This window comes from Chelmon rostratus, chromosome 3 (assembly GCF_017976325.1).
Source record: "Chelmon rostratus isolate fCheRos1 chromosome 3, fCheRos1.pri, whole genome shotgun sequence".
In the NCBI taxonomy this organism is placed as follows: Eukaryota; Metazoa; Chordata; class Actinopteri; order Chaetodontiformes; family Chaetodontidae; genus Chelmon; species Chelmon rostratus.
The window spans coordinates 21,453,016-21,476,343 of record NC_055660.1 but is presented as its reverse complement, the minus strand read 5'-3'; the positions used below and the strand labels follow the sequence as shown (position 1 = coordinate 21,476,343).

The window sequence follows — 23,328 nt, the reverse complement described above, 5'->3', positions numbered from 1 at the left end:
GAAGTTTTCCAAAAGCTCTGTTTTCAGTGACCTAAAACTGTGTTTGTGTGTGGACAAAAGGCCAAAATGCATTTAAAAAGCAGCGTTTAAAAAAGTGCCTGTTTTTGTGTGGACTTGGCAGCAGAAAGCTGCAGACGGGAGCAGGGGAGAGACAGGGAAGAGGGAAACATAAGGGGAAATACTGGGGCATGGCAATAGTCTTATGTTACAATGCCAGAACGTTAAGGGAAAGGGGGCAGGCTCTGATCATGATGCTGTGTCTATCAAAAGTTACGTGATGCCATCCTCCCTGTCTATCTCCGAGCAGCCATGGCTCTGAAATAGCTGAAGTGCTGAAGTAGGATTTGTATTTGCACCTTTCTCTCAGTCTCATCCTTCTCAGTTCTATACTATATTGTAGCCTATATACTCTATATACTATAAAATAGTGTCACTTTCATGATCCAAATGACAAGTAGAAATGTGTAGTCGTGGAAGAGTGAGAGGCTCATGGAGACACACTGCTGCCTGTACTATTCCTATAATATTCCTATAATACTCCTAAAATACTTCTATTCTCATTCATTTTATGTCATTTATTGACCGTCATACCTACCTGCCTATCCAGCCATCTATTCATCCATTCATTACCCTTCCATTGGTGGGCTGGTCAGGACCGTGGTCCCTTATCTTCCAGTAATAGTCAGGTCAGGTGGGTGGATTTGTGCAATTTGGGGTCAGATGATGCTGTGGGGGGACACCACAAGAGACCACATGGTGGATGGGAGCAGTCACCAGATGATTCAATTGAAAATCTGTTACATAAAGTCATGTTTATGTTTTCTGATTTCAAACAAAAAATCATTCAAATGAAACAATCCCAGAAAGTAATCCAACAAAGCAAAGGAATATATTTACAAGAGACCACGAAACTGTAGTTGTTCTAATTCATTCTCTCTTCCCTTCTATCCAAGACCAGTGAATGATCAAGGTGATCATGGTCTCCTGTGCCAGTGGGTCCCATAATGCAGCATTTAGCTTCCAGCCCCTTAAAATGAAATAGTGTGTACCCTCACCACAGATTATGAACTCACTGTGAATGTGAATTGTGAGCAGTTCAAGTAAAGAGTGATATTTCTTCATGTATCTATTATTATATTGTTTTAATAGACCCTCAATGTTGAGAAATGTGACTTTTTCAAGGTGAAAATGTTGGACTTTTACTTCGGAATTTACACCATCTTAAGTATCAGACTTAATGTAATTTCAACGTACAACAGTCAAAATCTTACTATGCAATTTCTGTAAACTGATTCTAGTTTGTTTTAGTTTCCGTCTAATTCATAATATTAGTTTATAATTAGAAGAATATAGCAGTTATCGTCACATTTTAAAGTGAGTGCGTAGTGCGTTAATATCTTATTTTGAACACAGGCGGATGTGATACCCACAAACAAATGATGTATTTCCGGTGTAACAAATCAGCGCGAGGAATTTGAACGACTGCTGGCTTCCTGACGGCACATCGGGCCGTAGACAGTTTCTTGGGTACCAGGACTTTGGCTGCTGCGAGTTATTGGATTGATAACATAAATGGTGTAAGGTATGGTTTCAGTTTGGTCGATGCCGCAAACTGTTTTCCTTTACGCATTAACGGGTGGTAACGTTAGCCAGCTATGTTTGCTAGCTACAACATCGCCAACCTGCTTGGCTAACGAAATGAACAAGCAAACTTATCCGCAGAGTACATTAGCTTATTACTCCATGTGATGAATGCTGCTTTCAAAGCTCCGAAATCTGATCTGGTGTCCACAGCTTTACAGGAATGGAGGGGGGCAGCATAGAAGTGGGAAACCAGAAGCAAAACATCCATGTGGAGGTCCATGTTAAATCTCACAGGTGGGTTGACTGAGCAATTCCAAACACATCAGTGAATACATGTATGGAGTCCAGATGAGACCACAGAGCCTCCCACAAATGCAGAAAGGTCACACACTTCTTCTAATAGTTAAACAGCATCTTCTCGTATATGGAGTTACCATAGAGCTGGGTGGCTGCTTTTCCCTCACTCTGTGGTCCAACTCATCCCACACCTTCTCAGTTGTGTTCAGTCAGGTGTCAAGTCAGGTGATTGTGGAGGTCAGGTCATTCGATGCAGCACTCTTCTTCTTGGTCAGATAGCCCTCACATAGCCTGGAGGTGTGTTTTGGCTCATTGTTCTGTTGAAAAACAAAAGATGCTCCCACAGAGCTGCAGAATGCTGGGTTAGCCACGCTGGTTCCGTGTGCCTTGAACTTTTAATTAGTCACCAACAGTGTCACCAGCAAAGCACCCCCACATCATCACATGTCCTCCTCCCTAATGGGCGGTGAGAACGCAGCTACCATCCATTCACCTTCTCTGCATCTCACAGAGACACAAAGATTTTTGGTACTGATTTCCACTGGTCTACTGTCCATCGTTTGTGTTTCCTCTGAATAGTTGCTGTTACTTGAACTCTGTGTAGCACTTATATGGGCTGTAATCTGAGGAGTCATTAATTGCCAATTCCTGAGGCTGGTAACTGCAATGAATTTATCCTGTGTCTAAATTTTTGGTTGGTACTGTATATTTGGAGAATTCTGAAATGACTCTTCTCTCTGAGTCTAGTAGTCTAGCACTACTCTAGTGTTTAGCAAGTCTCTTAACAAAATTAGATGCCATTAATCTTATTGGTATTGGTACGGTATCAGCTGTCACAGGTGGAAAAATAGTTTTTATCCTAACGATAATGTAATTATGTAATTTGAGCTATACTGTACTTTTAAAATGTGTTTTCCATTCGTATTTCAGCACAGTCGAGCTGTCTGATGTGAAGATACATGTCATGGCTCTACTGAATCGCCACAGCATGGTTTTTGGAAACTACAGATGGACAGATTTTGATGACGACTTCCTGCAGAACCACGTGGAATCTGTGGCTCTGGTTGATATTGAGGAAATGGTAACACAGGTCTGTCATTCTGGTGTGTTTTGTGATTATTTTCATATTCATAATAATAAAATATTTAATCTATATTGCTGGATTGTTTTCATTCAAAAAAGTAGTAATGCTTTTTTTTCCATTAACCAGCCCCTAGATCTGAAGAGCTGCTCTGTCTCCATTCACATCTTCACTCTTAATGAGGATGGACCGAGCACGCTCAGTTTGGAGGAGGAGGAGGACCTTTCAGCAGCCAATCACTGGTTGCTGCCAGCAGGTGACACTGGACGTGGTGGACGAGAGCACAACACATTGGATAGAACGTCATGTGCAGAAAATCTTGCTTTCTTAGTTTGATTGACTTCTGGTTGCAGTCTCACAGCCAGACAGGACTTAATACAGGAGGCGATCATTCTACAGTTTGTATTCTTTAGTCATACAATACACAACCCATTCAGTTATATGATACTTAATCCAAAATGTCTTTTTAGAATGAAACAAACCCCAGAAAGGGGTCTCTGCACATCCAGGAATGTGCAGCTGAACCAGGAGCTTCTCAGAATGAGGACAATGTAGACGCATAACATAAAGCTAGTGGCTCTAAATTACATGAAACCAATTTCTTGTTACGTATGCAGATTCCATCTTTGTATCTGTAATAAAATTAAAATATTATCTTGCCTTAATATTCCCCTTTGCTTGTTTTCAACAGCTGAGTTCCATGGGATCTGGGAGAGTCTGGTATATGAGAGTGGAGTCAAAACTCAGGTAAAATATATAATAGCAGTTGAGAGATGAGAGAAAATGATTATTTAACTTTTTAATGTGGCTAAGCATCACATTGTTTTCATATTCCTGCAGCTCCTGGATTACGTCACAACAACAATTTACTTCTCCAACAAGAATGTGGACAGCAACCTGATTTCGTGGAACCGTGTTGTGCTGCTTCATGGTAAATAACTAATGAGCAATCGCATAGACATTTATTGGCTGAGGTTGTGTCAGAGATGATGTGCATGAAATAAGTGATCTATGGCTTTGTGTATTCATTCACATTCAGGACCCCCGGGCACAGGGAAAACGTCACTTTGCAAAGCCCTTGCTCAGAAGCTCTCAATCAGACTGTCAAGTCGGTGAGACAATCCTCATTTTAATGAAACCACTTCAGCAATAACTACACCTACTCTTTTCAAAATGCACTCAGGAACACTCCTCTCCCTGCAGGTATTCTTATGGGCAGTTTGTCGAGATAAACAGCCACAGCTTGTTCTCAAAGTGGTTCTCAGAGGTACAGATGGCCCCTTTTTATGTTACACTGTTCAGGTGTTTGATCTAGATTGAGCCGATGTTATTTGGTAGATAATCATGCTTCTTTTCTACAGAGCGGTAAACTGGTCACGAAGATGTTTCAAAAGATCCAACAACTGATAGATGACAAAGATGCTCTTGTGTTTGTTCTGATTGATGAGGTAAATAAATTGGAAATGAATGTTTATTAATTATATCTTCTGAGTGCATGCCTTCATAGGTTTGCTTCCAAATTCACTGAAATAAAACCGAAGACTCTCTTGTGCACTTGATGTACCTTAGTTATCCCATGTTCAGGAGTGTCTCTGTTCCTTTTTGGGGACCTATTTTATGGAGAGTAGGTGGAGAGTCTGACAGCAGCTCGGAATGCCTGCCAAGCGGGAACAGAGCCATCTGACGCCATCCGAGTGGTCAACTCCGTTCTCACTCAGTTGGACCAGATCAAGCGGTCAGTAAGCAAACCCCTCTCTCCCAGTGTATGATGCCAGAAGCCTTAATCTTGTATTCCTACAATCACTCTTCATCAGACTTTTATTTTGTCTGATTTACACCAGTTTATTTTGTGTTGACTTTTGGGATCGTACTTCAGACATTCCAACGTCGTGATCCTGACGACCTCCAATGTGACAGAGAAGATAGACTTGGCGTTTGTGGACCGAGCTGACATCAAGCAGTACATCGGACCTCCATCTGAGAACGGCATCTACAACATCTACCTCTCCTGCCTGGAGGAGCTGATGAAGGTGACTGAACAATCTGGCAACATCTTTTCCGCTATTCCCAATTATTCATCATTTATATTGGAGAACATACCCGCCTTCACAAGTCTGTTACTTCCATGTTCATACTTCTGGACTAGTTTTGTGGGTGTGATGATTCAACTGGTCATTACCTTGACACATGCCAGAGTCATGATGGCCACCAGGCACAAGGCTCAGCACATAGAGGGTTGGTGGTTTGATACCCGGCTTCTCTATGTGAAAAATGTCCTTGAGCAAGACAATCGACCGCAACTCCACTCATTAACCAGCACTGAAAAATAAATAAAAATAATCATTTGTTTAGGCCTAATTAGTCTTTTGTGATTGTGCATGTTTCTGTGTTTCATGATGTGTGATGTGCAGTGCCAGATCATCTACCCCCGGCAGCAGCTGTTCACCATATTTGAGCTCGAGACGATGGGCTTCGCAGAGAGTGAGGTTTCTGAGCACAGCCTGAACCTGAGGAGCATTGCTATGTGAGTACAGCCTTCCATAATGCAGCAGGACCCAAATCACACGTCTCTGTGCTCGAATCATAACATCAAGTGCCAGTGAGAACTGAAACAACCAGCGCTAGTGGTTTGTTTTTCTTTTCATTTCCAGAAAAAGCAAAGGTTTGAGTGGCAGAGCACTCAGGAAGTTACCTTTTCTAGCCCACGCACTGTTTGTAAAGGTAAGCATTTGATTTTTACGGAGAGCAAAGGGAAAAAAAGTCATATTGCTTTTTAACGTAATTTGTTTGCCTGCAGACGCCAACAGTGACTCTTGAGAGGTTTCTAGAGGCTTTGGACCGAGCGGTCGACAAGCAGAAGGAGGAAAATGCCAGCCTGGTCAATGGTATCTGAAGGTACAATGCCCAAAGGCTGACACATGATTGGTCACGAGCTCTCAAATCCCCATGCCTTGTTTGTTTGTAGCTTTGAAAACTACAACTACCATTTTTTATATAAAGCTTAATCAGTTCATTTGGCAGCACTATGTTGAATAAATTGTGACGTTCTAATAAATGCTGTCTTTAACGTAACTCGTCATTCAGGTAATTTTCTTGGTGCCACTACCTAAAAATGAACCAAATCCTTGTCGGCTTCAGGACAGGCAGTTTGGTTTAAGATGGAGTTCCTGATTCTTCAATTCTCTATGTGCCATTAACCCAAGTGTTTACTCTGTTCTTAGTTTCAAAGTGATGTGTTTTAACATGAAGCTTTAACCTTAACAGTGCCAGCTTCTTTTTGTTCTCGTGCTTCAGGGATAGTTTTTCCTTGTGTTGATGTCACTACATACACATGAACTCAGTCTGTGGATTTTGTTGCTGGTATCCTATTAAAAGGGCAGCTTGTCAGACAGAAATGAAAAGCAGTTGACCTTCATCCCGTCTCCTGTAAGTTATCTGGAAAAGTTTGAGTAAAACCAGAGAGCCCCACAAATATAAAATTTGCATTTGCAAATCTGGAGGTAAAACGGGCTGTTCCTGCTTTTATTTGAAGTGCAATTGTGAAGATAACACATTACTCACTTACAAGGCGGACTCCTGCATGGTAACTCAAAGTGATATAATGTCTGACTGTGTGTTTGCACATGGCTGCCACCAATTTGACCTCAAAACAAAACTGTCAGTTTTGAAATGTATCGGTCGTACGCGCAGCTTACATGAACAGATCAGTGCCTCCATTGCTCATATGAACATGTTTTGCATTCTGTGAATGCTCTGCTGCTTTGCACGTCAGCTGCCGGCTTCAAACAATGTGCCCTTCGTATGTTGTTGGACGAGGTGGATTCTGGAGGCTGTTCCTGAATCTTTCACTCACATGCTTCGTTCCTGTTCAAACCTAATCATTGTCACCTTTCAAATTGCTTTTTGTGGGTGTTTTATTAAACACGTTTCACATTTAACTTTGGTGGATTTCATTTACTGTCCAAAGTCAGTCGTTAGGATCAAGCAAAAGATTTAAGCTCTCTTTATAATCTAATCAAGACCCCTAAGCCACAGATGTTTGGTATTGAGTTTTAGAAGAAACCCAGAATGGACTTTCCCTCATTTCATTAAAGAAGCATAAGTGTTGTTTGTGTGACTTATCCGTTTAATGCCACAGTATCTTTTTACACCTAATTGGTGGCCCCTGCTGTCTATAGTTAGTCCAAAACAGGCAGCTGTTAAAAGACAATCAAGACAGAGAGGGAAGAAACATCACAAGCCTTGTTGTTGCAGGGTTTTATCACAATTTGAAGCAGTTTAAAAATGTCGGAAAACTCCAAAAAAAACCCAGTCTGTTGTTTATCCTCGCAACCATTGTTCAGGTTCATCGCATGTGCCAATGGTGATTTTTATATGGGAGGGGATTAATTTACACACGTACTTATAGGCATGTTAAGAAGAAACTGAGCAGAACTGCACTCAAAACCAAGGAAACTATCGCTTATTTCTTAGAGTGTAAAATCACAAATGGCTTTTAGTTTTAAAGAGGTTATGGTTTATGTTGCTGTAAAGTCTAGAAAGACCCTGCACTTCTGCCACTATGATGATCTTCAGATCACAGATGCAGATTTTATTTAGGTCACAGGTAAAGTAAGGCAGCGCTGGGCTCAGAGTGACAGAGCTCTCCCTGGGTCTCCGTCAGAAGGAGCCCAGATTTCCGGTTGGGGTTCACATCTATCTTCTTGGGCTGGGACTGCCCCGTGCAGAAGTTGGACTTGCGTGCGACCGAGTCTCATTGGCCTGTTACCTCTGACATGAACAGGCCAGCCACTGTTCATGTGAACTTACTGAAAACTGATATGAAACATGTTGTCATTGAGGCGTGTATCTATCTACAACAAACCTAACATGACAGATTAGAGAGGCCTGCTCATCAAAGCAAATGACACATTGTTGATTAACCAGTCAGTGAACAAAATAAAGATCAATTGTTACGACTTGAAGGATATGCACACATCACTTACACATTATGCTACAGTTTTTACATTTTACAATACAGTACAATTCTTTTTTTTACTTTTGTGTGCTTTCATTTGGTTTCTGTAGTAGAACTACTTTTGAACAAGCAGGTAGTTGCTAATATCTGCTACATCAAAAGCGGGCAAATCTTTCAGTTTAGCTGAAAAGTCGCTCCTCTTTATAACGTAAGGGTCACATCCAACACATGTTCTGATTTTCTGTTTACACCAAACTAGCACAGTCACAACTTTCCTCCATCTCGTCCATTGCTGTTGTCACTTCCTGCCCTCCATCTGAATTTAAAGTCTCTTGACTGAAAACGATCTATAAGGCAGGCGGCCATAACTCCGTCTAAAGCTGGATTGGTGTGTTCGGATCTAAGACTACAGCCTGGACTTGGCTCGTACATGGGAGCTTTGCCTTTAGCTCTCTACTAGCCAAATAAAAAACAGATGAGAAGCTGCAAAGTGGATGCTGAAAGTCCTGATGAAGTTCATTCAAATGTCCAGTAGGTGGTGCTGCTGCTGAAGCCATTCCAGCTGCTGTCGCACCACCATCACTGCAGTTGTTCAAGAGCTGCAGAGTTTGAACCTTTGATCAGATGGTGCTACTGGGCGGAGGCCAAAAGCTGATATATAGACATCTTTTCTTGGTTCCTTCCTAAAAGTATCATCAGACACATGTTTCACAGGGCACACTGCGGCTATTTTACACCGGAAACACATTTGTTATCTATCCATCCAGCCATCTATCCAACTACTGACACCATCAGGTCCAAACTTTAATTTGTTCAATACTTTGGTTGAAGATTAACTATCTGCAAAAGACACCTCACCTCAGCTCTACTTTTGCATGCTGCGCCACGTGTAAGTTTACTTTGCAGTCATGTGAAAGTCATTGAAGCTGGGCGTACTAATTAATTGCCTTGGAAAGAATGTTAGGATGGCAGTTTAAGTTGCATCAGGAGTTGTTGCAGCCTCCCTCCTCTGCTGAGAGATGGCTGTTCCAGTTTAACATATCGATGACCTTCTTCACACTTTCCTGTTAGGCCATGCATTTTTAAAGCTGTGTCATCCAGGGACAGATCTAGGATTTTTCTAAATCAGGGACTACAAAGGGGCCATACTCATACAGCGGGGCCTGGTATTCCCCAGGAACTTCCTACTTTATTTCCTGGCTAAAACTCACCTAACAGCACATCAGCTTGGGGAGGGACTGTCTTTGAAAAGGTGAACAAAAAATGTTAACGTTAAGAGGTTCTCTTTTGTGTGTGCAGCCAAAGATCATAGGGGTACTTCAGTCCATTCCAGGGTCCCTAGTGCAGGGATTTCAAGGTAGGAAATACAGACATTTGTCTTATTTTTCAAAACTCACCCAATTAAGTGCTCTGAAACAATCAGGGGCCAGTCAGAGTTCAGCTGGGGCCAGTGTCCCTGTGGCCCCTGGAGCCACCCATGGTGTCATCTCTGGGTTGCATAGGTATAGGTCTCCTATCTTGGGAACTGGTCACTGGTCCTCTGTGGTGAAGACTAAACAGCAAATTCAGTTTTATTTGACTTTGTGCTACTAGATATCCTGTGACCTCAAATGACCGACAATCTCCACTGAGACTTGAGAAACAAAATCAGAGTTACAGAGGAAAATGCCCATAGCCTTTTTTATTGGTAGTTTATTACTGTACATACACCTGCTCATGAGTCATATGTACATATATCTTTCTCTCCTCCATACACACAAACACACATACACACACACACACAACACTCCAGATTATATAAAAGGACTCATTTTCTGTGCAGGGTTCAATCACAGTCTGAGATCTACGAAGAACATTTGTGTCTGCATACACCGTTCACATACACACATACGCACGCATACCACATATCTGCATATGGCCTTATGCCTTGATTTACATAGAACAGACCACAATCAAAAATATAGAAAAGTGACTGATGAACCAATAGGCAACCCAGTGGTAATCAAGTGACTTTGGGACTGTTAACATTTAAACCAGCACAATGTCTGAGGTTTGTGGGTCTGTGGAATATGTGCTTCCTTTACTATCTGAACAGGAAGGTTAGTTTTTTCCTTAGGGGCATTTTTCCAATTACACAAATGCCAAATGCATAATTTTACAATTATTAAAGTAATGTGTGATCTGACCCCCCCTGGTGTAGCCGACAGTGAGTTTTCCAGTGCTACATATTGTTGTTTATCTAGTATAATCCCCTGAGTGTGACCGATACAGTCACCACAGCTAAGAGACCTGAAACTAAGTGGCTTTGTTAAATCTCAGTTTCAGTATCTGGCTGTTTTTCTTTTTCTTCTTTTTAATAAATCAAGAGGTGCACGTAGAAAGGGAAACTAAATCTATACCACATTCTTTCTGTTCTGTCTTTTCTTGCGCTTGCCAGACAACAGTTGTACATTTCACAAAACTGAGATGTGCTTTGTGATGTGATTTATATCATGTCAACAGTTTTCAAAAAATCTTCCGTCTCTACCAAGAAGCAGGATTGTTAGTCAGCTAGATAACTGATCTAAACTGAGCCTGGAACAAGTCTCTTTACTTTAACCTACGCTAACTGACATGTTATCGCCTTAAGGTGGCAAACATGCTAGCAAACAGTTGCCTATTTACATATCCAGTGGACATGGATGAATGTAAGTCCACTATTCACTTTCCTTTTAGCTCTACATGAACCAGAACATTAAGGCCGCAGGCTAGAAGACTTCAAGTCAAGACAAGTCACTACTACTAACAATCTGTAGAGCTGAGAAGAACTGCAGTCAGGGATATTTCTCTGTTGGTACAGTACAGCATTACGAGTAACCCCTTTCACTTTTAACATTAATTTTACATTGTTAAAATTACAATACCAATTAGTGGAGCTTGAAGTCCATGTTCCTGATTTGGGAGTAGTTTTAGCAGCGTAGTTATCAAGCTAACTCAAGTCATCTTGCTTCATGATAGAGAACCCTGGTATTACCAAACAAAGAGGAATTAACACTCTCAGTCAACCCAGAACTCTGAATGTGATGAGTCACATTATATTGAAAACAGAGGAACGTTCTCATAAGAGCCACATCCTTAACTTGAACACTCAGATAAGTAAGCCAAGGTTGGCAGATAAGAGAATCCATGTGAAGACGTTAAAAAAAACAGCCATTGTGTGCTTTAGTGTTGACACATGACCATAAAGACAAAAAGGGAAACAACCACACATTTGCCCAAAAAAGAAAAAAAAAAAAAAAAAACGAGGCCTATATCACAAATGCCCATATTATATGCACACTCTTGCATTTATAAATAACTACAACAAAAGTAACAAATATTGGTTATGGCAAAAAAAAAAAAAATGTAAAAGACAGAACCCTGCTTTACAGAGCAAAGAGCATCTCTTAATGTCTGATTTGTCTTTTTTTGCTCGTTTCTCGCAGACACAAACACACACACACACAAATACTGTGAGCAGTTTTGCGAGCACTGACTTCCCCTCTTTCACCAAACCAGTTAACAAAACTTGAGATACTAAAAAGAGAGAGAAAGGGTTCCTTCTCTTCATCTCGAGTGGCCTTCTTACTTGCTCCACTGTGACCCAGAAGCAGTTGCTAGGCAGCCAGCCCATCACCTGGACACATAAAGTTGAAAACAAATTGTGTAGCATAAAGACCCATTCACACTATGGAGAATACAGTTAGAGGGTGTGATTGTCACTGGGTTAGGGTGATGCACAGGGAAGTGTGCAGAGATATGAAAGAAGGAGAGGGGATAAGGATGTCCGGTATTCAATCAAAAAAAGAGTGACATTATTGAGTTCCACTGCTCTGGCCACTGGCCAAGCATGTTCCTGTACGGCTAGTCTGTCCGCTGCAGTTGATTTGGATGAAGGTTCCTTTGGAGTTCCATGTTATGTGGCCTCTACAGCCTCTGGTAATGACCAAGAGCACCAGACCAACTGTCACAAAAGCACTGGGGTGTAATTTTTTTTGCATGTGAAGTTGGCGGGTGACAGTGGGTAACTTGTGAAAGAGTTCATCATGGTCTGACTGTGCCATGTCCTTAGGTAAGGGAACACACAAGGGACGTAATTCCAGTTATAGCTCATAGTACTCAGTTTGAGAGTCCAGTCTCCAGCTCAAGGTCCAAAATCCATAACGCTGCCGATGGTTCTCCTCTGACATCCCACAGGCTGGTGCCGGTAAGCATGGCTTGACAGTTTGCCAGCTCACCCAAAAGTCATGGTTCAATGGTGAAGTCACTCCAAAAAATGTGTGAGTGTTGGGATGCTTGATTTGTAAACAAGGGTGTAGAGAAAGGTACGTGTGGAAGAACGGGGGAGGATCAATGCTACCCTGTAAACAAAAATATTGGGAGTATTTTGAGAGGGAAAGTTATTCAGGAGCTTGACAGCCATGGTGATGCAGCAGTGGAGATTTAAGATCAGCTGCAGTCGGGCTAGTCCGGTCTGAAGATGGGGATCTTAGGTAAGAACTCTATTAGGATTACCTGCAAGGGATAAGAGAAGACGCTGTAATTGTGAGATGATTTTGCATCAGTGTGATGTCTCAGGTGTTTAGCTCACTGGGTTATCACAGGGTTTTTCATCTGATAATATCTATAAACAGTTTCTCTAATTTCTCTTCATATAATGACTTAAGGCTTCCTGTGTGTTAACGGTGTCAGCAACGGTGAGAGTAAACTTGTAAGACCAACACACTGTGTGAAAAACTCAAGACTCCTCACTGATTCTTAATGAGGCTACAATACTGCAGAGAGCTCCAGCAGTGGACAGTCAAACAATCGCATACATTCAAGCACAAGTTCGACTGTAGATTCCTGTGTAAGTTCTGCTATTAACCTTGCAAATGTTGCAATGGAGGATAAGATGATTGCAGCCATGATATATTACAAGCTGTAGAATCTTTCCTCATAGTACTATGAAGCCCTTTGCAGTGTTGTGGCTTTAGAGCCTTCAAACTCATGATCAACTACTCAAACCAACCTTCCTGTATTGCTTATTATCATCTCAACAGATACTTACATATTCCATCATGTTGTTGGTTTCACACTTCCTTTTGCTTAGTCTCCAATGCAAACACAACTGCAAACAGAGCGCAGTAAAGATCAGGCAGTTTATATAGCACATCCTAACGACACTACTGATACACACAAGTGTGTTCATGCCTTCATTACTCACTTTGTGGTAAAGTCTGCTGTTCTCCCACTCCAGAAGCTTCTCTATAGATCTTCTAGTCTGGAATAAGACCATAACTTTAGGTGATATTCTTGTCATCCCGCAAAATATTCAACACATTTTCCTGACTCCCCTAGTTGATTTGGATTCACTGTGATGTTTTTGCGAATGCAACATGGACGAGTATCTCACCCTCTTGCTGAGGCAGATAACAGGCCACAGACTGAAGCCCAACGTGCAACAGCAGCAGAGGCAGCCACACAGGAGCCACCGCACATTCACTGGCAGCGTCTTTCTCAGGCAGCTGTTTACACGGTTGATACTGGCTTTGAATTCCTCTGGTGCCACCTGAGGAAGCGCACATACAAGGCATAGTTAATATAGTACCATCTATTCTTCTTAGATGACAGGATGGAACGCTTTATACATTGTTCACATCTATGTAACCTGTGTTTTGTTTTGATGATCGGATGAGTGAAAGCATGAAGACATACTGCACTGCAGAATATGTATTTAGCAATTTGGAATATTGCAAAATCACATGTATTATGGATGTCTATGATGTGTGGATGTTATTAATAAATAACATTGAAACACTCACCTTTCCCGTAAGTGCTGATGGAAATTCTGACTCGAATTTGTTACTAAGCCCAAACCTGAGGGGGTGCGGGGGAAAAAAGTAGACTGTTACACATAAGCAGATATGCACTCTATTTAGATAATTAATAATCAATTTTACATTTCAGGCCTCTTGCAGGGTAACATTTTACTCCACTTGTCCAAATGTAAAACTGCTAAGCCCAGATGGTATTAGGGTGAATTGAGAGTGTTCAAATTTAATATGCATCTGAATCAACGTCCTGAGATGTATGATCTTGTTTTTGGAGCCCCATAACACTGAAATACTATCACAATGGAAAGGAAGCAATCTGATACTTCATAGTAAGTATTTAAGGGATTTCAAAGTGATACATAATTGTGTTAAACGCCCCAAATCCCTAGTCTACACATGTACTTTAGTCCAAAATCAAACTAAAATGTTTAGTCTGGTGAAGCAGCCCATGTACACAGCCCACGGCCTTTCACATTTCAGTGCTCTTCCTGGGTTGCATTACACAGCCACAAGTGTGTAACTACCAACCCACATGACCAACAAGTTACAAAAAAGGAGTGCTGACATCTAATGTAGCATCAACACGGTGTGAGGAAGCGTGGGGAGGGGGATCAATGTGATAAAACCCCAAACTACAGTGACACACTGGTGCTAGCCTGCAGCTAACCATCCAATGGCTCAACCGAACTGGACTAGACACAACATCAAGCAACTTTAGTTCCTCCTGTTCCCCCAACGTTGGAAACTTGGAAATAGTTAGCCTGTCACTCGCATTATTGAGGATACAATGTAGTCATGCGCATGGGTTATTAATTTCAGGATACACGTCTGTATGCACGATTTAGTAAAATGTGATCTAGTTAATCAGGGGAGTCGACCCCGTGTTTAAGTCCCGAAATAGTGGGAACAAACCGTCTTGACTTTAAGTAGCACAGCAGCATATAATGCTACGTGATAGATACAAAAATATACAAATATGCACAGGCAACGTGACGTTACTTCAGCAATAACGAAAGTTAAATCGAACCAGCCACTCCTCGCCTGCTCGTTGAGTTAGCTCGATGCTAACTTAGGGGCTAGCTGGCGACGCTAGGTCACCAGCGGTGGCTAACTTAGCTAGTAGCCAGTTATCCACAGAGACCGCGGTGTAATGTGTTCATGGTAACGGTGAACTCCTCTCTCGATGCCCGCAAGCGTCGCCAGTTGCTTACACAGTGACGTGGCCGGACCCTCGCACCACCACCGGGTCCGGAGCGTACTTGAGGAGCTGCTCCTCCGCGGCCCTGTCCTCGTCCTCCTCTTCCTCCTCCTCCTCTTCGTAGATCTCGTCAAAGTCCTCCATCATCGCAGGACCAGGCCTCGCGCTTCCCGGGAGAGACGCCGGGAGAGACACGATGCCGACGAACAGCGAAACCTCGCCGAGAAAAGAGTACAAAGAGGACCCTGAGACGACAGCGGAAAATATCAACCCGTCCAGGAGACGATACAGTTCACATCGTTCAGCAAGCTCCACAAAACAAAACATCAACATCCGCCGCAGTCACCATACGACACCGGAAGAGAGACAGACGTGCTGACGTTTATGTTTTTTTTTTCCTCAAAAAAACTTTTTACAGAAGAACGTTTTAAAAATACCACGAAATACATACTATATTTTGTTGTAAATATGCCCGTATTTAATATTAGCAAATGTAAACACATTAACAGCTAAAACCCTGATCCCGCTCAGAGACAGTAGAAAACATATATTTATTATTGCTTACAGTGAAAATACAAATGCTATGAATATGTACCCGTATGTCATTTGTGTGTGCATATCGTGGTTTTATCCGCTATATTTTATTTCTTTATGGTGCTTGTTTGTATATTTTCGACATGCATTTGTTAGTATCACCTCTTACAATATGTTTTTTTTAAATTTACAGTTTAATTTAAAAGTGAAGACGAAAGTAATTTGACTGTAACTGTTTTAAAATGTATATTCTTATATAACTTCGATGTCTCCATTCAATTCAGTTTGGTGTTTAGAATCAAGTTGCACTGAATAAAAAGTTGCTAAGATACGTCTATTTAGTAGCAATCACATGTGAAAATACTCACAAGTTTAAAAGGTCCTGCATTTAAAAACATGGTTGAGTAAAAGTACAGACGTGTTAAAGTACAAAATGCACCTAAAGTGTTAGAAGTTCATTCATTATGTAGAATGGTAGAGTGTTATTACTGCATATCATTGGGACTATGATACTAATGCATTAAGATGTAGGGCAGCATTTTAACGTTGTTTGTCAATGTGCAGACAATTTTAACAACTTTCTATTAGATGATCGTTTATTTTACATGAAACATCTTTACAAATCAAATAAGTATGGTGAAGCAAAAAGTACAATATTTCACTGTATTGTAGTGCAATAGGAGTGTGAAGTATAATCAATTGAAAATAAAAATGCAGTTCTTGAGTGAATGCACTTCTTGCAGGCACGTAGCCCTGAAGCAGCTGAATTGAAGTCTGCACTACGGAAGGCTATACCGGAAGTTCAGCAAATTGCCCTTCAAATTATGACATGGACGTTGGCCAGAAGTTACATTTAGCCTTCCTTTTGAACCTAAAGACTATGGATATCTGTGGTTTCTCGTCCTGACTCACACACAACGTACATGCTCAAGCTTGCTGTGAAGTTAAACTCAACTGTCGAACAACATGTGCCCCTGTGCGTCAATACATTTTTTATTTTGAAAGGTTTGACCAGAAGTTGCCTCTCATCACTCAAACGAGCCTCGTTCTACATGTACGTAAAATACATCTGGGAGTGGCGTTACTGTTATATTTTTATTTCTCGATAACTGTGAACCTGTTATTCAGCAATCAAGGTCAACATCAACTCGAGAGGTTTACAGTAGGCATCGTCTTAAAGCCGTCTGGATATGACCGTACTTCCTGTTGCGGAAGTGTGGAGACAGTGGAGCCACGGTCGGTTTGGATAAATTGTGGCAAAGTTGTGCTTAACCTCACCAGCCCAGGACGAAAGTATTGCCAAGATGACGCTGACTGAGCACTTTAAAGTGATGTTTCAAGTTATCAAAGACGTGGCTCCTGTCCCCACATGCGGTGTTCTAACACTGGCGCTTTTAGCTTGTGTGTCGTTTGGTATCCAAACATATTTCAGCTTCACTCTCGGTGCCTTCAGCGTTGGTGCCTCTGTTTTTCAAAATGGACACCTCCACAGACTCTTGACGTACCCGTTTTACCACAGACACTTTCCCCAGCTCCTCCTGAACATCGCAGCCCTGGCGTTCCTCAGCGGCAGTTTGGAGAAGGGGTTTGGCACTGTCCGTTTCCTGTTCCTGTTCCTCCTGCTGTCGACCACCACAGGCTTGTTTTACAGCCTCCTGGATCTCCTGCAGGACGACAACAGTCACACTGAGGGGTTTCTTCCTGTGGCCCTGGCATGTGTGGCTCTAACCACCATGCACACTAAAATGACCAAAGGGTTCCTGTGTGGAGTCAGTTTCCCCACCATGGCTCTCCCCTGGGTGTTACTCATAATCACCACTGCCCTCGTCCCTCACAGTGTGCTCCCCTGTAACATCCTTGCCGTCCTGGTTGGGTGGATGTATGGGAAAGGATGGTTCTCCTTTGTGGACTTGTCTGAGGCCAGGGCTGGCCTTCTGGAGAAGATGATGCCCTTCAGATTATTGAGGCGCATCAGCGGTGTCATGTTTGTTCCTGCTTCCACAGAGGAGCGGAGGAAGACCCTCCTTCCACAGATCAATCCAACACCTGGGTCCTACCCGGTCCAGGCTTACGCTCCAACGTCCAGCATTAACACTGCTGATACCACGGGCAAGTCTTACGAAGGCTGGCCGAATGCAAGCAGCGCCCTGAGCAGTCCCACGCCGCCTCGCATGCCGCATGGACATGTCTCAGCACAGAGCTTTGGGCAAAGCCATGGACACAGTTCAGGGCAGAATTTCGGCCACAGCTGCAACCACAGCCATAGTCATGGTCAGCTATAGTCATGGTTATTAATTAGATTGCTTCCCAACATTCCAGCCAGACAGATAAGCCTTATTCTATTAATGCCAATCTATTCTGCACTAATGAACACCTGTGGGCACCCGCAGTATCTCTTGTTACTGGATTGTGTTGTTTACAAGGTCAAATGCTTTTAAACACTGTTAAGATGACTTTACAGTAGGGCTCTACAGTATTTGTAGAGCGTCTGCCTGCCTGTATGATTACATGACAGTTCTCTGAATGTCTAATGTTATGGGTGACTTTTGTACTTACATTTACAAATGTACATCTTTTGTACCACCTCTGCTTTCTATAAACAAATGTGTACAAAAAAGCTAATTTACACAAAATATTTTAAGAGTTGTGTGCACATCCAGTTGCATATTAAAAGCATGTTTTCAGTACAGGAAATGGAGAACATGCATAATGGATTGAAGCTCCCACAAAACTTTATTGTCCCCTGCAGGGTCTTCATCAGGCATAACACAATGGGCAAAGTATACCTGTACATGGGCACAAGACTGATTACATCCTGTCATGGTCAAGCAATCAAACACACGAGTGCAAAAAATTTAACCACAAAAACTGTATGTACAAAGTATCTGAATATATTTAAAGACCCCCTCCAGACATGAATTAAGACACATAAAACTACTCCCCGTCCGTCACTGAAAAATCCATTTTGATCCATATTGATACGAAAATTGTCATTGCATGTTTAAACTACTGAAAAAAGAAGTCTCCTACTTCACTAACATTCATAATTTGTCTTTTTCAGTTAAGTTTTGGGAGCTTTAATCCATTTTTTGCTTTACAAAATTTTTACCACTGTCATGTTGTTTTCAGTTTTTGAACCACTAATATAGTTACATGCCCCAAAAACCAATGCTGTTGAGACCAGCAGAAAACATTATGGTGTTATTCATGAATGCCCATGTTCTAAAAACCAGCACGAGCAAACGACCTTGCGTGCATTCAAGCTGTGCTCCAATAGCAGTAACATGTAGCTTCAGTATTATTTTTCCTAATTAAACTTTGTGCTGGTGAAGATGAGAAAGGTAAATTCAAATCAAGATCAAAGTGCAGAGAGAGACAGCTTTAGTCCTTGTATCGTTTGGTTTAATTCACTCACTTGCAAGAACATAATGATCAGAAATCTGTACAAGAGCTAAGCCCCACTGGAGCAATAGTGCCACTCTGTTCTGCAGTGTCAGTGATGCCAAGCACAGATTACATCTTTATTACAAATAAGCACTTATTCCTCCCAGGTGTCTCCATAGATGTTTTTCACTGTAACACAGCAGAGATAAAGAGAGAGTTAAGTCAGTCCATTCAGGCTCATTTAAAGACAACAAGTGTTCTTGAACCCTTGAACTGCTTCTAACACAAAGGGTTCTATGCATTCCTGTTGTAGCAACTCACTTTCTTTCTTGGGTCTTTTTGGTTCCTTCTCAGGTGATGTTTTGAGCAGTGTCTCAGCCTTCTGAGTTAGCGTGACCTCGTAGTTCTCTCTGTTCTTGAGCCTCAGGTCCTCATAGAAGATGGCCTTCCTCCTGGGCTCCTCTTCATCCATGTATGACTCAACTGCATGATTGAGACCAGGAGAGGGACAGAGAGGGTTATCTAGGACAGAAAAACAACCTACTGGCAGAGTAAAATGTAGCAGTGGTGGGACGGAAGTATCAAAACAGGACGGATTTGGTGAAATGGTAAAGCAGTAGCATGAGCTCATTATACAATATTAACCTGTAGCAACGGTGTCACAGGTGTACCAACAGCAAAATCTGTTGTGTCGCTGACACTGAAGAGTTATAAACCAATATGTGTCAGTATTGTTCGGTATGGGTTGAAAAATGAAGGCATTGGTATCAACTTGGAAAAAACAAATTGTGAATTGCTGGATCTCCATATTTCCTGCATTGTTTGCCACATGAAAGCTTTAGAACTTGTCAATACTAGTCTTTTCACACCTAACTGACTGTTTGACTTAGACACTGATTGTAGTATGTATTAGTGAAAGGTATTGTCCAGTTGTTGGTGAGTGGTTCTCCCGCCTACACCTATTTGTACAAACAATGTTCATTATTACACTCCATTTGGAAAACTTTAGCTCTCTGTGGTACCTGGAGCACTGAAGTCATCTGATTTGCCCATTTGAACTGGTGACTCTGTCGTGTAGCTTTTCTGGCTGGGGGCTTCGGCTGGCTGGAACATGGTTTCAAAGGACGGGGTGTCTGGGTCATCCAGATCTGACTGAGCACCCTTGGAACTGGGGAGAAGAACAGAAAAGCGGTCAAGGGGTAGTCGGTGGATAAAACCTTGTCACGACGAAGTGTGTGTGGTGCTCACTATTGTGGAAGCAGCCCTGTCCTCTGTCTGAGGGCCTCTCCAAGAGGGGAGTTCTCCAACCTCTTGAACTTCTCCTGGCACGTCTTCATGTATGATAACTTCCCAACCAAGTAGCCACAGAAGCCCGCAACTGGAGAGAAAGAAATAATTACTGACGTATGTGGCACATTTTGAATACAAACATTTTATACCCATCCCAGTACTGATTCTGTGACAACCTTAGTTCAGACATTTGTCTAGTCTAACCTCATATCACAATATCATATGCTACTATATGCTCCCAGTTTATTAGGTACACCTGGTTTAAACTAACGCAGCCCAACACTCCAGTTCAGCAATAAATTCTGCCTCGATACAGATCATAATGTTCAGTTGTTGTTGAGACTGTTTTACAGATGTGTCCTTTCAACTTTATGGTCTTTTTAGAGGCTGTAGTTTGCAGCGGTGTTGAATTTTATTGCATTATACTGGGAGGTGTCTCTAATGATTAGTGTACTTGTTATTATGTGGCAACTGTGTGTGTTAAGTCCCAGCTGTACATTCATGAACTTACAAGCCACTTTGGGTAGAGATCCAAACCTGGGAGATGCAGACAGACTCCCTGCAAATTTGAACAGAACAAGATCAAATGAAAGTTCAAGGTTTGTTTCTACTTATTTTTTACAGCTGTGGTGCAGATTCTGCTGCATTTTATTACCTCTGGCAACTAGGGCTTGAGTGATGGCCATGCTGACCACAGAGAAGGGCATCGCTGTGAAGGAAAAGCGTGTTGATGTCAGACACCTTTCCAACTTCAAGCCTTAGTTAACATTACAGCATCTATCTGATGAGCATGTGAAAGACAGAGACTTACACCTGTACCAAAGGCTCTCGCGGTTGCACTCTTCAAACACTTTCCTCTCTTCTTCTGTGGGGATGTACTCCAAGCGCACTGGCCCCTGCAGAGTAACACACACACACACACACACACACACAACAGCAGCAGCAGCAGCAACAGCAGCGTTAATTTTTGTTCCGTTAGTTAACTGGAACGACACCTGTTGGCAAATCACACAAACAGTCCCATCGTACTGACAAACTAATGAGAGTTTATTAAAAAAAAAAAGGCAGCACCACGCCAAACAGTTACGATCTGCAGTTCATCCGAAGTGAACGCTAGTTGGCTAACACGTTAGCATCCTGTTTGATAATGCGCGTGTATCAGGTGTGCTTACCTGTCCTCCTCTGCGCTGCTGGTCCTCTGGAAAACCTGTGGTGGTGGACGACATGTTGAAGGCAATGTCAGTGCTAATTAAAGCTTTCAAAGCATGTGAAATGACAGACTACAAGCGACTCGGTGGTCTGACTTCTCTGTTTGGTACAATGTCATCGCTCTAGCTAACATTGGCGTAACCCGGAAGCAAAAACATAAGTGCCATTCGCAATGAGGAAAGTGTCGTTGTTCCAATGATTGCTTAAGAATGAACAACCAGACACAATAATCTGGAAAATTATTATTAAATAGTCATACATTGTTGTTTTAATAACGTATTTAATCCTAAAAGACTATATCAGGTAGAGCTTTAAACTGGATCTTTTATTTTGAAAGTTTGAGCCATCGCAATAGTATTAAAATGTCGAACTACGACATCTGGCGGCCGTGACAATAATGACAATCTATCCCTGCAGAAAATGGAATAACTGGCAGCTTGATGTGTTACATGGCAATACAGTGTAGTAACTTATCTAACATGATCACATTGGGGACAACTATCATCATTTCCATTCAGATTTAGTGAAAAAGAGTAATAAAAGCAGACAAATGCACAGATTGAGATGTTCTTTTCAGATAAAAAGGAAACAGAGACAAGGACTATTGTCTGATTTTGAAGCAGCTAATTAATTTCCAGGGAATGACCACTAGACAGAGCCTGGATTTTCAACCTGCTGGTCCCAAGTACAGTGTGTGTCTGTGTGTGTGTGTGCATCAGAGGCTTTACTAAGATATTTAAGACTATGAATCTGATCAGTTTCAACTTGGCTGTGAATTAGCTCAGAGAAGGACTTTCTATCCTATAAACAGGGCTAATAGGCTAAACCATGCTAGCAGCTATGTGAGGCTATCATTACGCACAGAGGTGCTTTGAGCTAAAAGATAATCCCGCCATGGCAAAAGGCTCAAAATGACAATGCTAGCATGCTGATATTCATCACGTATGCTGTTTACCAATTTCAGTCTTTATTTAGCCTGTGAGTTAGTTTTTGCTAATATTACATATCATTACATAATAATACTATGTTAATGTAACATCAACATTTTTTTTTCCATATTCTGTGCTATATCTTGGTCGTTTTCTTTTCCAGTTGTATTATTTCAAGTTTGTTTATTGTCATTCATCCATATACATAGTACACAGCTGAACGAAATGTCATTCCTTACAAGCCCAAGGTGCTATATTGTATATATATTGTGTAAATTGTATTGTATTATTCACATTTATACACTTATATATACTACATACATCATGGCAGTCTACTGTATATAATAGATAAGGCTTTTTTAATGTTATCACACTCACTTTCTTCAGTTGAAAAAAGAAGTAAATAATTTGATTAAATGTCAATTTTCTCACTTCATAGTACCTCTCTGTTCTGGTGTGACATGTGTAATTTACTTTACATCAGTACTCCCATAGACAGATTGATTTTACGCATTAAAAAGAAACAAACAAGACAAGACACCGAAACAAACAAACAAATCAAAGCACATAGAGGAGGATGCCTTTTGAATAATAAAAAAGGGACACTGTATTTGATAAATGTCAAGAAGTTGCCCATAAGAACAAAATGGTACAATGTTGTAATAACATGATATGGTGCCTAGGTGATGCTGTTGCACTTGCATAAGCTTTGACAGAGAAGACTTTGATTGCCTCTTATATGTGGTTGCATGAAGGAAAAAAAAAATCTCTGATGCTGTACTCAAAACTTGGTAAAGTTAAGGATTTAAGATGGACAACACCTGTTTATTCAGAGCGGGTCTAAAGACGAAGAGACTAGATCACAATCAGCACGCTAATAGTTACTGCTAAAACCAAAAATAGATGTGTATTTTTCCTTCGTTGCCCCAGTTATCATCCATTCAGCTTTACTGGCAACATGACATGACAATCGCTGTCAGACCAAAATTAGTTTGTTTCTGAACTGTGTGTGGCAGAGTAGGCTTATGGTT

The 23,328-nt window shown here is 41.5% G+C and overlaps 4 protein-coding genes across 4 annotated transcripts; 2 read left to right on the top strand and 2 right to left on the bottom strand.

Moving 5' to 3' along the window:
• Positions 1–1,453: 1,453 nt before the first annotated feature.
• Positions 1,454–6,840, top strand: trip13 (thyroid hormone receptor interactor 13). The gene is made up of 14 exons (XM_041933523.1): positions 1,454–1,582; positions 1,795–1,878; positions 2,812–2,971; positions 3,092–3,218; positions 3,654–3,709; positions 3,803–3,893; positions 4,002–4,074; positions 4,166–4,229; positions 4,324–4,410; positions 4,591–4,697; positions 4,839–4,992; positions 5,374–5,486; positions 5,614–5,683; positions 5,760–6,840. Exons 2-14 carry the CDS (start codon positions 1,805–1,807, stop codon positions 5,853–5,855), a joined length of 1,272 nt encoding a protein of 423 aa, XP_041789457.1. The 5' UTR covers positions 1,454–1,582; positions 1,795–1,804; the 3' UTR covers positions 5,856–6,840.
• A 2,751-nt stretch (positions 6,841–9,591) lies between these two features.
• Positions 9,592–17,064, bottom strand: LOC121627724 (cysteine-rich hydrophobic domain-containing protein 2). The gene is made up of 6 exons (XM_041966739.1): positions 14,965–17,064; positions 13,742–13,796; positions 13,333–13,488; positions 13,144–13,200; positions 12,988–13,047; positions 9,592–12,452 (listed from the first exon to the last, which is right to left on the bottom strand). Exons 1-6 carry the CDS (start codon positions 15,282–15,284, stop codon positions 12,402–12,404), a joined length of 699 nt encoding a protein of 232 aa, XP_041822673.1. The 5' UTR covers positions 15,285–17,064; the 3' UTR covers positions 9,592–12,401.
• Positions 16,518–20,584, top strand: rhbdd2 (rhomboid domain containing 2). Its single transcript, XM_041966737.1, has one exon. The coding sequence runs from the start codon at positions 16,790–16,792 to the stop codon at positions 17,765–17,767; it is 978 nt and encodes a 325-aa protein (XP_041822671.1). The 5' UTR covers positions 16,518–16,789; the 3' UTR covers positions 17,768–20,584.
• On the bottom strand, positions 18,194–21,500 carry LOC121627723 (OCIA domain-containing protein 1). Its single transcript, XM_041966738.1, has 8 exons — positions 21,332–21,500; positions 20,971–21,055; positions 20,815–20,868; positions 20,671–20,718; positions 20,118–20,247; positions 19,892–20,037; positions 19,191–19,352; positions 18,194–19,058 (listed from the first exon to the last, which is right to left on the bottom strand). The coding sequence occupies exons 1-8, from the start codon at positions 21,383–21,385 to the stop codon at positions 19,024–19,026; spliced, it is 714 nt and encodes a 237-aa protein (XP_041822672.1). The 5' UTR covers positions 21,386–21,500; the 3' UTR covers positions 18,194–19,023.
• Between the last annotated feature and the right edge of the window lie 1,828 nt (positions 21,501–23,328).

Bases quoted from the DNA above. Each gene is read 5' to 3' on its own strand.
- trip13 (XM_041933523.1), top strand. From the start codon at position 1,805: ATGGAGGGGGGCAGCATAGAAGTGGGAAACCAGAAGCAAAACATCCAT. The intron at 3,710-3,802 runs GTAAAATATATA...ATATTCCTGCAG, and splicing joins AGAGTGGAGTCAAAACTCAG to CTCCTGGATTACGTCACAAC. The intron at 5,684-5,759 runs GTAAGCATTTGA...GTTTGCCTGCAG, and splicing joins CCCACGCACTGTTTGTAAAG to ACGCCAACAGTGACTCTTGA.
- LOC121627724 (XM_041966739.1), bottom strand. From the start codon at position 15,284: ATGTTGATGTTTTGTTTTGTGGAGCTTGCTGAACGATGTGAACTGTAT. The intron at 13,489-13,741 runs GTGAGTGTTTCA...GCGCTTCCTCAG, and splicing joins CATCAGCACTTACGGGAAAG to GTGGCACCAGAGGAATTCAA. The intron at 13,048-13,143 runs GTGAGTAATGAA...CTCTGTTTGCAG, and splicing joins ACAGCAGACTTTACCACAAA to TTGTGTTTGCATTGGAGACT.
- rhbdd2 (XM_041966737.1), top strand. From the start codon at position 16,790: ATGACGCTGACTGAGCACTTTAAAGTGATGTTTCAAGTTATCAAAGAC.
- LOC121627723 (XM_041966738.1), bottom strand. From the start codon at position 21,385: ATGTCGTCCACCACCACAGGTTTTCCAGAGGACCAGCAGCGCAGAGGA. The intron at 21,056-21,331 runs GTAAGCACACCT...GTTACTCTGCAG, and splicing joins AGCAGCGCAGAGGAGGACAG to GGGCCAGTGCGCTTGGAGTA. The intron at 20,038-20,117 runs GTGAGCACCACA...TCTTCTCCCCAG, and splicing joins ACAGGGCTGCTTCCACAATA to TTCCAAGGGTGCTCAGTCAG.